The sequence below is a fragment of the Stegostoma tigrinum genome, chromosome 46 (assembly GCF_030684315.1).
Source record: "Stegostoma tigrinum isolate sSteTig4 chromosome 46, sSteTig4.hap1, whole genome shotgun sequence".
NCBI lineage: Eukaryota > Metazoa > Chordata > Chondrichthyes > Orectolobiformes > Stegostomatidae > Stegostoma > Stegostoma tigrinum.
The window spans coordinates 10200215-10212644 of NC_081399.1; the positions used below are offsets into that span (position 1 = coordinate 10200215).

Below are 12430 nucleotides of genomic sequence, written 5' to 3' on the forward strand. Positions count from 1 at the left end.
GTACACTGACTGGTGTCTCTCAGTCCCCTCTCTCTCTCAGGGAGATATCTGTACACTGACTGGTGTCTCTCAGTCCCCTCTCTCTCAGGGCGATATCTGTACACTGACTGGTGTCTCTCAGTCCCCTCTCTCTCTCAGGGAGATATCTGTACACTGACTGGTGTCTCTCAGACCCCTCCCTCTCTCTCTTACCCAGGTAGGCTGCGTCAATGCGTGGGGGGTGAACTCCAAACTTGATGAATATGGGCAGCACCAGGCCTTTGTTGAGCCATTCAATGACTTGTGTTGTCTGATGGTCTTTGCTGAAAGAGAGGTCACAGCTGAGGGTCGCAGTCTCCCCCTCACGGCCTGTCACTGACAGCGCAGTCGGTTGGTCATCTCGAGTCGAGCCTGTGTGAGTGGATAAACCGCTGTAAGGTTAAAGACTGGTTCGTTGGACTCCTCTCACTACCCCCACCCCATTTTCGGGCAGACTGTGAGTAGCAGTAGCTCTGTGTGACAGAGTGCAGCAATCGTCTCCAGACAAAATGCATCCCTCGCTTTCTCCCTGTCTCTCACACACACTGCCTCACTGTCTTTTACACTGTCTCCCTCTCTCTGTCTCCATTTTTCTCTCTCTGTGTCTCTGTGCCTTTCTTTCTTGTGAACTCTGGTCTCTCTTTCTGTCTCTCTCTGTTTGCTGTCAGCCTTATTATCTCTCTCATGCGTTCTGTGCATCTGTCTCTATTCCTGTCTCTCTTTCTCGTTCTGTCTCTCCCCATCTCTCCCTGTCTTTTCTGTGCTTATTTTACTTCTCTACCTCACACACTATCTATCTCTACCTTAGAGTTTCCCTCTCCCTTTGATGTCCATCTGTCTTATTCTTTATCTGTGTGTGCCTCTCTCTCTCTGCATCTCCAGCTCTGTCATTCTCTCTCTCTGTCTCTGCATCTCCATCTCTCATTCTCTCTCTCTCTGCATCTCCATCTCTCATTCTCTCTCTCTCTGCATCTCCACCTCTCTCAGAGAATGATAGACCGGTTAGCCTGACGTCAATGGCGGGAAAGATGCTGGAGTCAATTATAAAAGATGAAATTACCAATCATTTGGATAGCAGTAACAGGATAGGTCAGAGTCAGCATGGATTTACGAAGGGGAAATCGTGCTTGACTAATCTTCTGGAATTTTTTGGGGATATATCTATGAAGATGGACAAGGGAGAGCCAGTGGATGTAGTATACCTGGACTTTCAGAAAGCCTTTGATAAAGTCCCACAGAGGAGATTAGTGAGCAAAATTAGGGCACATGGTATTGGGGGCAAAATACTGGCTTGGATTGAAAATTGGCTGGTTGACAGGAAGCAGAGAGTAGTGATAAACGGGTCCCTTTCGGAATGGCAGGCAGTGACCAATGGGGTGCAACAAAGTTTGGTGCTGGGACGGCAGCTGTTTACGATATACATTAATGATATAGACGAAGGCATTAAAAGTAATATTAGCAAATTTGCTGATGACACTAAGCTGGGTGACAGTGTGAAATGTGAGGAGGATGTTATTAGAATACAGGGTGACTTGGACAGGCTCGGTGAATGGACGGATGCATGGCAGATACAGTTTAATGTGGATAAATGTGTGGTTATCCACTTTGGTGGCAAGAACAGGAAGGCAGATTACTATCTCAGTGGAGGCAAGTTAGGTAAAGGGGAAGTACAACAAGATCTAGGTGTTCTTGTACATCAGTCAATGAAAGCAAGCATGCAGGCACAACAGGCAGTGAAGAAAGCTAATGGCATGCTGGCCTTCATAACAAGAGGAATTGAGTATAGGAGCAAAGAGGTCCTTCTGCAGCTGTACAGGGCCCTAGTGAGACTGCACCTGGAATATTGTGTGCAGTTTTGGTCTCCAAATTTGAGGAAGGACATTCTTGCTATTGAGGGAGTGCAGCGTAGGTTCACGAGGTCAATTCCCGGAATGGCGGTACTATCATATGTTGAAAGATTGGAGCGACTGGGCTTGTATACACTTGAGTTTAGGAGGATGAGAGGGGACCTGATTGAGGCGTATAAGATTATTAAGGGATTGGACACTCTGGAGGCAGGAGGCATTTTCCGCTGATGGGGGAGTCCAGAACCAGAGGACACTGTTTAAAAATAAGGGGTAGGCCATTTAGAACAGAGTTGAGGAAAAACTTCTTCACCCAGAGAGTGGTGGATATAGGGAATGCTCTGCCCCAGACGGCAGTGGAGGCCAAGTCTCTGGATACTTTCAAGAAAGAGATAGACAGACCTGTTAAAGATAGTGGCATCAAGGGTTATGGGGATAAGGCAGGAACAGGATACTGATTGTGGATGATCAGCCATGATCATAATGAATGGTGGTGCTGGCTCGAAGGGCCGAATGGCCTACTCCTGCACCTGTCGTCTATTGTCTATCTCTCTCTCTCTCTCTGCATCTCCATCTCTCATTCTCTCTCTTTCTCTGCATCTCCATCTCTCTCATTCTCTCTCTCTCTGCATCTCTTTCTCTCTCATTCTCTCCCTCTCTGCGCCTCCATCTCTCTTCATCTCTCTCTCTCTCTCTCTCTGCATTTCCACCTCTCTCATTCTCTCTCTCTGCATCTCATCTGTCTCTCTCTGTGCATCTCCATCTCTCATTCTCTCTCTGCCTCTCCATCTCTCTCATTCTATCTCTCTCTGCATTTCCATCTCTGTCTCTCTGCATCTCCATCTCTCTCATTCCCTCTCTCTTTGCATCTTCATCTAGCTCATTCTCTCTCTCTCTCTCTCTCCCTCTGCATTTCCACCTCTCTCTCTCTGCATCTCCATCTCTCTCATTCTCTCTCTCTTTGCATCTTCATCTAGCTCATTCTCTCTCTCTCTCTCTCTCTGCATTTCCACCTCTCTCTCTCTGCATCTCCATCTCTCTCATTCTCTCTTTCTCTGGTTCTCCATTTCTCATTCTCTCTCTCTCTCTGCATCACCATCTCTCATTCTCTCTTTCTCTCCGCAACGCTATCTCTCTCATTCTCTTTCTGCCTCTCTATTCGTATTCCATCTTTCTCACTCTCGGTGTCTCTCTCACTCTCCGTATCGCCATGTCTCCCATTCTCTCTGTCTCTCTCTGCGTCTCCAAGTCTCTCATTCTCTCTCTGTCTCTCTGAGTGGCTCCCTCTCTGTCTCTACTCTACCCCCCCCGCCCGATTTCATTCTCTCACTTAGTCAGCACTCACGATATTTTCTGTCCATCTCTCTGAAAGGGTTTGTTTACCGACTGTCAGAAAAATTCCAGCAGAAACTGATGAGCGAGTGAGAGGACAGGCTGGATATTACATCGCCTGAGGGACATTAAAAAGTGGAGATTTGGCAGCGAACGGTCTGTTTATTCAGATTGAAGCTGAGCTTGCAGAGAGGTCAGCCAGGGGTGTGTGTGTGTGTGTGTGTGTCTGTGTGAGTGCCTCTGCGTGTGGGGGTTTGTGAGTGTGTGTGTGTGTCTGTGAGTGTGTGTGTGTGTGTGTGTGTGTCTGTGAGTGTGTGTGTGTGTGTGTGTGTCTGTGTGTGTGAATGTGTGTCTGTGTGTGTGTGTGCGTGTGTCTGTGTGAGTGCCTCTGCGTGTGTGTGTGTGTGTGTGTGTCTGTGAGTGTGTGTGTGTGTGTGTGTGTGTGTGTGTCTGTGAGTGTGTGTGAATGTGTGTGTGTGCGTGTGTGTCTGTGTGAGTGCCTCTGCGCGTGTGTGTGTGTCTGTGTGTGTGTGTGTGTGTGTGTTACAGTTCATTTTAACCCACATGGGTCAGAGCAGAGCTAACATTTCAAGTTCAGTGTGAATTCTATCAGATGAGAAGGAATTTTGAAGGAGTCTTTGTCGGGCTTGAAGACTTAACTTGTGTTCTTTTCTCTCTCTCTCTCTGCACTTGGATCATTGTGAGCAGTTCCAGCTCTATGTAAGGATGTGGTGGTCTTGGAGGAGGTGGGATGGGGTGAGCCAGGGTGGCGGGTGTGGTGACCAGAGGAGGTTTACACAAAGGATCCTGTAGATGAAGGGCTTGTCATATCAGGGGGGTCTATACTCAATCGTGTTTAGAAGGAAGTGTAGCGTTCTAACTACAGGATACTGAGGGGTTTGGATATAGTGGGAGTGGAGAAGGTGTTTCCACCAGGAGGAGAGACTAGTCACAGCCTCAGAGTGAGGGGGCCACCCTTTCCGAACTGAGACGAGGAGGAATTTCTTCAGGACAGAGGCATCTCCATCGCTCTCATTCTCTCTTTCTGTCTCTCTATCTGTGTTCCATCTCTGTGTCTTTCTCACTCTCTCCGTATCACTATGTGTCTCATTCTCTCTTAATCTCTCTCTCTGCGTCTCCATCCAAGTCACTGATTCTACGCAAGACAGAGATAAGATAGGTTCTCGATCAGTAAGGAGATCAAGGATGATGTGGAGAAGGCAGGAGAACAGGCTTGAGAAGCATGTCAGCCATGGTCAGATGTCAGAACAGGCTCAATGGACCGAATGGCCTAATTCTGCTCCTAAAGGTCTTCAGCATCCTCGACGCTCCGATTTGATCTTTCGGAACGTTTGCACAACGCTGGGATGGCTGGTGACCCAGGATCAGCAGTGGGGTGGGGTTGGGGGTGGCAGTGACAGCGACAGGAGGAGGCTAAAGAAATGGGCAGGCAATCGAGGAAAAGGGGGAAGGCGGGGAGAAACCAGGGAAGGTCGGGAAGCAGAGGGACACAGATTGGGGAGAGAGAGTTGGGAGGAGATGGGGAAGCTGGGGGGTGGGGTGGTGGGAGAGAAGTTTCAAGCGGCTGTGACCTGGGGGCTGAGTGGGCTCGGGGGGAGGGGAACCTGATTCAACAGGAATGTGTCCGAAAGTGATAGAGAGAGAGAGACAGACAGACAGAGATATAGGGAGAGACTGAAAAGACAGAGAGAGAGAGAGAGAGAGAGAGAGAGAAGGATAAAGAGAAAGATAGAGGCAGAAAGAGAGAGAGATGAATAGAGACAAGGGGAAACAGAGAGAGAGAGAGAGAGAGAACAGAATGAGAGAGAGAGAGACAGAGAGTGAGACAGACAGACCAAGAGAGAGAGAAACTGAAGAGAGAGAGATAAAGGGAGAGAGAGACAGATATAGGCAGAGAGAGAGAGATAGAGAGAGAGGGACAGAAAGAGAGATGGACAGAGACACTGAGAGACAGAGACAGAGATACAGACAAAGAGAGAGACACAGAGACAGGGAGAGAGAGAGAGATGGACAGATACAATGAGAGACAGACAGAGAGAGAGAGAGACACTGAGAGACAGAGAGAGAGACACAGAGACAGGGAGAGACAGATGGAGAGAGACACTGAGAGACAGAGAGACAGACAAAGAGAGAGACACAGAGACAGATAGAGAGAGAGAGAGAGAGAGACAGACAAAGAGAGAGACACAGAGACAGATAGAGAGAGAAAGAGAGACAGACAGACAGACAGACAAAGAGAGAGAGAGAGATGGGGTTGGGGGTTGGGGGGGTGTTAGCCAGTCCTGGTGACTAGTTGCCTCTTACCTGTGGAGGAGACGATAAGGGTCCAGGCCACTGCCAGCAGGAGGTTATGGAGACAGCCGAGCCACATAGCCTGGAGCACGTAGGGATGTGCTAATTGCACAGCTGAGTCAGCGGTAGAGCAGCACAGCAGGATCCCATAGTGGCTGCCATTTCAGAGCCTCCATCTCACAGTGACCCAGTGAGAGGCTAACTTGACAAACTTGGCTGGGATTCCCTGTCTCAGAGTGTCGCTGCCCTGTGCTCTCCAACCTCCAGCCCACAATAAACCCAAATCCTCTGACCCCTGACCCTTCTAGCCAGGAACTCTCCGATTTCCTTCACCTCTCCAATGATCACTTGACCCATCCAACCCCCGACCCCTCCAATTCCTGAAACCCCTGACCCCTCAGATCCCTGAACCCCTGACCCCTCCGATCCCTGACCCCGTTGACCCCTCCGATCCCTGAACCCCCGACCCCTCTGATCCCTGAACACCCAAACCCTCTGATCCTTGACCCTTCCGATCCCTGACTCCTCTGATCCCTGAACCCCCGACCCCTCCGATCCCTGACCTCTTTGATCCCTGAACCCCAGACCACTCCGATCCCTGAACCCCCTGACCCCTCTGATCCCCGACCCTTCCAACTCTTGACCCTTCTGACCCCTGAACCCCTCCAATCCCTGACACTTCTGACCCCTCAGATCCCTGACCCCTCTGATCCCTGACCCCTCCAATCCCTGACCCCTCCGATCCCTGACCCCTCCGATCCCTGACCCCTCCGATCCCTGACCCCTCCGATCCCTGACCCCTCCGATCCCTGACCCCTCCGATCCCTGACCCCTCCGATCCCTGACCCCTCCGATCCCTGACCCCTCCGATCCCTGACCCCTCTGATCCCTCTGAACTGGTTCAGAATAAAACCCTCTGTTTTTCCGCACTCTCTCTGTCCCTCACTTGTGCTTTCTGTTCCCGTTTCTCTGTATCTCCCTCCCTCTCACTCCTTTTCTTTCTCTGACTTACTCTCAAACTTTTCCCCCTAAATCTCTCTCTCTCCCTCTTGTTTGTCTAATTCCCTCAGCCCCTCTCACTATTTCTCCCTCTCCTTTCTCTTTCTCTCTCTGTCCAATTCCCTCAGCCCCTCTCTCTATTTCTCCGTCTCTTTTCTCTCCCTCCCTCGCTCTGATTCCCTCAGCCCCTCTCGCCCTGTCTCCCTCAGCGCCTCTCTCTCTATTTCTCTGTCTCCTTTCTCTTTCTCTCTCCCTCTCTCTCTGATCCCCTCAGCCCCTCTCTCCCTGTCTCCCTCAGCCCTTCTATCTCTCTCTCTCTATTTCCCTATCTCCTTCTCTCTCTCTCTCTCTTGCTTTCTCTCTCTCTCTCTGCAAACACCAACTAACTGTTGCTGTTGTTAACTCGTAACTCCCCAGTTACCTGGAGGACACAGGACACCTCCCCGTCACGCTCACTCTCTCACCCTCCCGACAACTCTCTGCCCCTGTTATGGGCTCCTCCTCTCCTTCGTCTCCCTCCCTCCCTCCCTCTCTCTCAGGTCTTCGCCACAGGCCACCCCCAGCCCGCTGGTGTCCACTGGGTAACGGATGAGATTTAGGTGCTCTGTGAGCGAGAAGCCAACTCCATTCCTGCTGCCAATGCAGGTGCTGTTGAAATCTGATCTCTGCCCGCCTCTCCCTCTCGCCCCGTTCAACAAGGGAATCACATTCCCAGTCTCTGGAACAATGGTCCAAAGAACTCTTCCTCTCCGTCCCTCCCACCCGACACAAATCCAACCCCGGCATCAATGGGAAGGAGGGGCCTGAGGACGCTGACTAGGCCTCGTTGCCATGGGAGACGTTAGGCCCGTTCAGGCTCTGGGCTCATGCTCTGTAACGGCGCGTCTGCGCCCCGTCCCCTCCCCCGCTGCCCACCTCGGGTTCACCCACAACACCTCCCCACCCCCATCTGGGATGGGCAGCCTCCTGACAGAGACATGCCAGGAGGTTGGGACAGGGTGGGGAGGGCAGCGTCAGACATAAAGCCTGAGGCCTAGTCTCCGCCTGTAGCCAAAACTCAAATCCCCTGTTCCGCGAGGGGCTATCTCCGTCAGGGACCCTGCTTAAAGAGGGACTCTCGCTCTCTCTCTCTCTGTCAGGGACCCTGTTTAAACAGTGAAGCGGGGACCCTGTTGTATGAGTGGTTTGGTTGTGAATTGCTTCGCTGTGTTGATCACTTGCTGTTCATGTTATTCGACACGCAAGCAGCTCTATTTGATAACTTTACCTGCTTTTTACAATTCAGTCAGTGTTGAGATTACGTGCACTTCCAGCTTCTGTTGTCCCTTGAGAAGGTTTGGGGATGGGCTTCTTCCTTGAACCGCTGCAGTCTGTGTGCTGTGGGTTGACCCACAATGTCCCTTCAGGTGGAGGGTTCCGGAGAGTGTATTGATATCTCCCCTTCAGGTATTCCTGGTGTTGCCCCTGGCACGCCCTCCTGCACCCTCCATTGAACCAGGGTTGATCCCCTGGCCTGACGGTGATGGTTGAGTGGGGGATATGACGGGCGTGAGGTTACAGATCGTGTTGCTGTACAATCCTGCTGCTGTTGGTGGCCCACAGCGCCTCATGGACGCCCGGTCGATGTTGCTCGATCTGTGTGCAGTCTGTCCCATTGAGCACGGTGATAGTGCCACACAACAGGATGGAGGCTGTTCTCAATGCGAAGGCGGGACTCTGTCTCCACGAGCACCGTGCGATGGTCACTCTTACCGATACTGCCCTGGACAGATGCTCCTGCAGCTGGTAGGTTGGTAAGGACGGGGTCAAGTATGTTTTTCCCTCTTGTTGGTTCCCTCACCACCTGCCACAGACCCAGTCTCGCAGCTCTGTCCTTTAGGGCCCGGCCAGCTCGATCAGTAATCCTGCTGCCGAGCCACTCTTGGTGGGGGGGCACTGAAATCCCCCACCCAGGGTACATTCTGTGTCCGAGCCACCCTCAGCGCTGCCTCTAAGTGCTGTTCAACATGGAGGAGAGACTGACCCACCAGCGGAGGGAGGCCGGGACGTGGTAACCAGCAGGAGGTTTCCTTGCCCATGTTTAACCTGAAGCCACGAGACTTCATGGGGTTCGGGGTCAAGGTTGAGGGCTCCCAGAGCAACTCCCTCCTGACTGTATCCCACTGTGCGCGCCCCCCCCCCCGCCCCGCTGGTTCTGCCCTGCCGGTGGGACAGGACATATCCAGGGACAGAGATGATTGTGTCTGGGACACGGCCTGTGAGGCAATGATACTGCGAGGCTGTGCCAGGCTGTTTTGAGGCGAGTCTGTGAGACAGCTCTCCCGATGGTGGCACTAACCCCCTGCAGGGGTTTGTAGGGTCAGCAGGCAGGTTTCTGCCATGGACTTTTCTAGTGCTGAGCTCGACGCCAGCTGATCCACCCAGTTTCACTTCCTTTATTAGACTTTGCGGTGAGTGGTACAACTGAGAGGCTTGCTGGGATATTACAGAGGGCATCCGAGAGGTGCCCATATCGCTGTGGGTCTGCAGTAGGCCAGGTGCAGATGAGAATTTAGGAGGGTATGGTTAGTAAGTTTGCTGATGTCACCAAACTTGGTGATATAGTGGACAGGGAAGGAGGTTATCTGGGAATACAGCCAGATCTTGGTCAACTGGGCCAGTGGGCTGTGGACACGGCAGACGGAGGTTAATCTGGATAAATGCAAGATGTTGAATTTTGGTCGTTCAGACCAGTGAATGAGTTACACAGCCAATGATAGGGCCCCTGGGGAGTGTTATAGAACAAAGATAGCGAGGGGTAGAGGCTCACAGTTCCTTGAAAGTGGGGTCACAGGTAGACAGGGCGGTTAAGATAGCTTCATCAGTCAGAGCATTGAGGATAGGAGTTGGGACGCCTTATTATAGCTGTACAAGGCCTTCGTGAGGCTGCATTTGGAGAACTGTGCGCGGTTCTGGTAGCCCCACTGTAGAAAGGATATTATTAAACTAGAAAGAGTTCAGAAAAGATTTACTGGGATGCTTCCTGGACTGGAGGGTTTGAGTTATAAGGAGGAGCTGGATAGGCTGGGACTTTTTACCCTGGCGCGTTGGAGACTTTGGGGTGACCTTACAAAGGTCTGTAAAATCATGAGAGTTGCATGTGATATAGACAGACAACAGCTTTACCCGGGGGAAGGGGAGTCTAAAACTAGAGGGCACAGGATTAAGGTGAGACGGGAGAGATACAAAAGGGTCCAGAGGGGACAGTTTTTTTCACACAGAGGGTGGGGAGTGTCTGGAACGGGTTGTCAGAGAAAGCGGTGGAAGCGAGAGGCATTTTCTCATTGAAGAAGCATTTAGACAGGTACATGGAATGGGATGGGTACAGAGGGACAGGGACCAAACACAGGCAAACGGGACTGGATTAAATTGTGAAAACTGGGCAGCACGGACGGGTTGGGCCGAAGGGCCTGTTTCTCTGCTGTAAAGCTCTACGAAGCTGTGACATGATTTCCTTCCCTGAAGGACATGAGTGAGCTGGATGAGTTACTAACAACGATGGGCAAACATTCGGTTTATTAATTTTCGCTGAATTGAAAGTCTGTCCTCTGGCACATCAAACTCAGTTCCCCGTGACATTGGGTCACTAGTCCAGCAACAGTACCACCATACCAGTGCTGAGGTGTTGATGCTGCGGGGTTTATGAGAGGTAAACTATTGGCTTTTGTTCCAGATTCAGTGTAGGATTATAAATATCTTTTATTCTTCAGTTCAGAAGAAAGTAGTTGCAGGGGCTCAGGGCGCCTCAGGGAGCGAGACTGCTCAGTTTAAAGCATTTAGGTCGTGAAGCTTCTAAACCCAGAGAGATTGGTTCAAAAATCTCCAGGTTATCAGAACCGAGAAAGTTTATGTTCAGATTTGCAAAAAGCTCAAAGTATATCATTTGGAAAGCGATCATTGAATTCTCTCCAAGGTCCACAGTGTGGAAGGAGACGAAGAAACAAGTTGTTAAGACCTGAGATGAGAGATAAACGTCTGAGACAGAGTGTGTTCGAGAAAAGAGATGAAATATTGTTTCCCTGTGTGTGCATTTTCAGAACACCCTGTCCTCTGCACTTAGCCTGTCTTCTTTTTCTTCTTTCCTGTGATAAACTTCTGCTCTGCTATCAGCGAAAGTTGACAGGCTCACGGGAACACACCCCAGTGATAGACCGTCACTTTAGCCAAATCACAACCAGAATCTATCAAGCTGGTTATCTGTTTCACATATGACGGTACAATCACACGGATCTGTACAGACCCTCCCCGACAGCGCAGCACTCCCTCAGCACTGACCGTCCGACAGTGCCCACTCCCTCAGCACTGACCCTCTGATAGTGCCCACTCCCTCAGCACTGACCCTCCCACAGTGCCCGCTCCCTCAGCACTGACCCTCTGATAGTGCGGCACTCCCTCAGCACTGACCCTCCGACAGTGCCCGCTCCCTCAGCACTGACCCTCCGACAGTGCCCGCTCCCTCAGCACTGACCCTCTGATAGTGCGGCACTCCCTCAGCACTGACCCTCCGACAGTGCCCGCTCCCTCAGCACTGACCGTCCGACAGTGCCCACTCCCTCAGCACTGACCCTCTGACAGTGCCTGCTCCTTCAGCACTGACCCTCCGACAGTGCCCGCTCCCTCAGCACTGACCCTCTGATAGTGCGGCACTCCCTCAGCACTGACCCTCCGACAGTGCCCGCTCCCTCAGCACTGACCCTCCGACAGTGCCCACTCCCTCAGCACTGACCCTCCCACAGTGCCCGCTCCCTCAGCACTGACCCTCTGATAGTGCGGCACTCCCTCAGCACTGACCCTCCGACAGTGCCCGCTCCCTCAGCACTGACCCTCCGACAGTGCCCACTCCCTCAGCACTGACCCTCTGACAGTGCGACGCTCCCTCAGCACTGACCCTCCCACAGTGCGGCGCTCCCTCAGCACTGACCCTCCGATAGTGCGCACTCCCTCAGCACTGACCCTCTGACAGTGCCCACTCCCTCAGCACTGACCCTCTGACAGTGCGGCGCTCCCTCGGCACTGACCCTCCCACAGTGCGGCGCTCCCTCAGTACTGACCCTCCGATAGTGCGCACTCCCTCAGCACTGACCCTCCGATACTACGGTGCTCCCTCAGCACTGACCCTCCGACAGTGCCCGCTCCCTCAGCACTGACCCTCCGATAGTGCGCACTTCCTCAGCACTGACCCTCTGACAGTGTGGCGCTCCCTCAGCACTGACCCTCCTTCAGTGCGGCGCTCCCTCAGCACTGACCCTCCGACAGTGCCCACTCCCTCAGCATTGACCCTCCGACAGTGCCCGCTCCCTCAGCACTGACCCTCCGACAGTGCACACTCCCTCAGCACTGACCCTCCGACAGTGCCCGCTCCCTCAGCACTGACCCTCCGATAGTGCCCGCTCCCTCAGCACTGACCCTCCGATAGTGCGCACTCCCTCAGCACTGACCCTCCAATAGTGCGGCGCTCCCTCAGCACTGACCCTCCGACACTGCGGCGCTCCCTCAGCACTGACCCTCCGACAGTGCGGCGCTCCCTCAGCACTGACCCTCCGACAGTGTGGCGCTCCCTCAGCACTGACCCTCCGACAGTGCCCACTCCCTCAGCACTGACCCTCCGAAGGTGCCCACTCCCTTAGTACTGACCCTCCGACAGTGCCTGCTCCCTCAGCACTGACCCTGACAGTGCCCACTCCCTCAGCACTGACCCTCCGACAGTGCGGCGCTCCCTCAGCACTGACCCTCCGACAGTGCGGCGCTCCCTCAGCACTGACCCTCAACAGTGTGATGCTCCCCCGTGATGGGAGGGTGAGGAATCCAGGCCAATGATGTTGATTGTGGGAGCGGCTAGGGAGGCTGATGGCAGTAGAGTGGGAGAGACAGACATTGAGTCATGG

The 12430-nt window shown here is 52.8% G+C and overlaps 1 protein-coding gene across 1 annotated transcript in view; it reads right to left on the reverse strand.

Moving 5' to 3' along the window:
* The window catches only part of LOC125449637 (protein turtle homolog A-like), a 54241-nt gene extending 48351 nt beyond the window's left edge, over positions 1-5890 (reverse strand). The window contains exons 1-2 of the mRNA XM_048525490.1: positions 5520-5890; positions 193-390 (exon numbers count right to left, since the gene is read on the reverse strand). Coding sequence (XP_048381447.1) covers positions 193-390; positions 5520-5586 — 265 coding nt within the window. The 5' untranslated portion in view covers positions 5587-5890. The remainder of the gene's footprint in view (positions 1-192; positions 391-5519) is intronic.
* Between the last annotated feature and the right edge of the window lie 6540 nt (positions 5891-12430).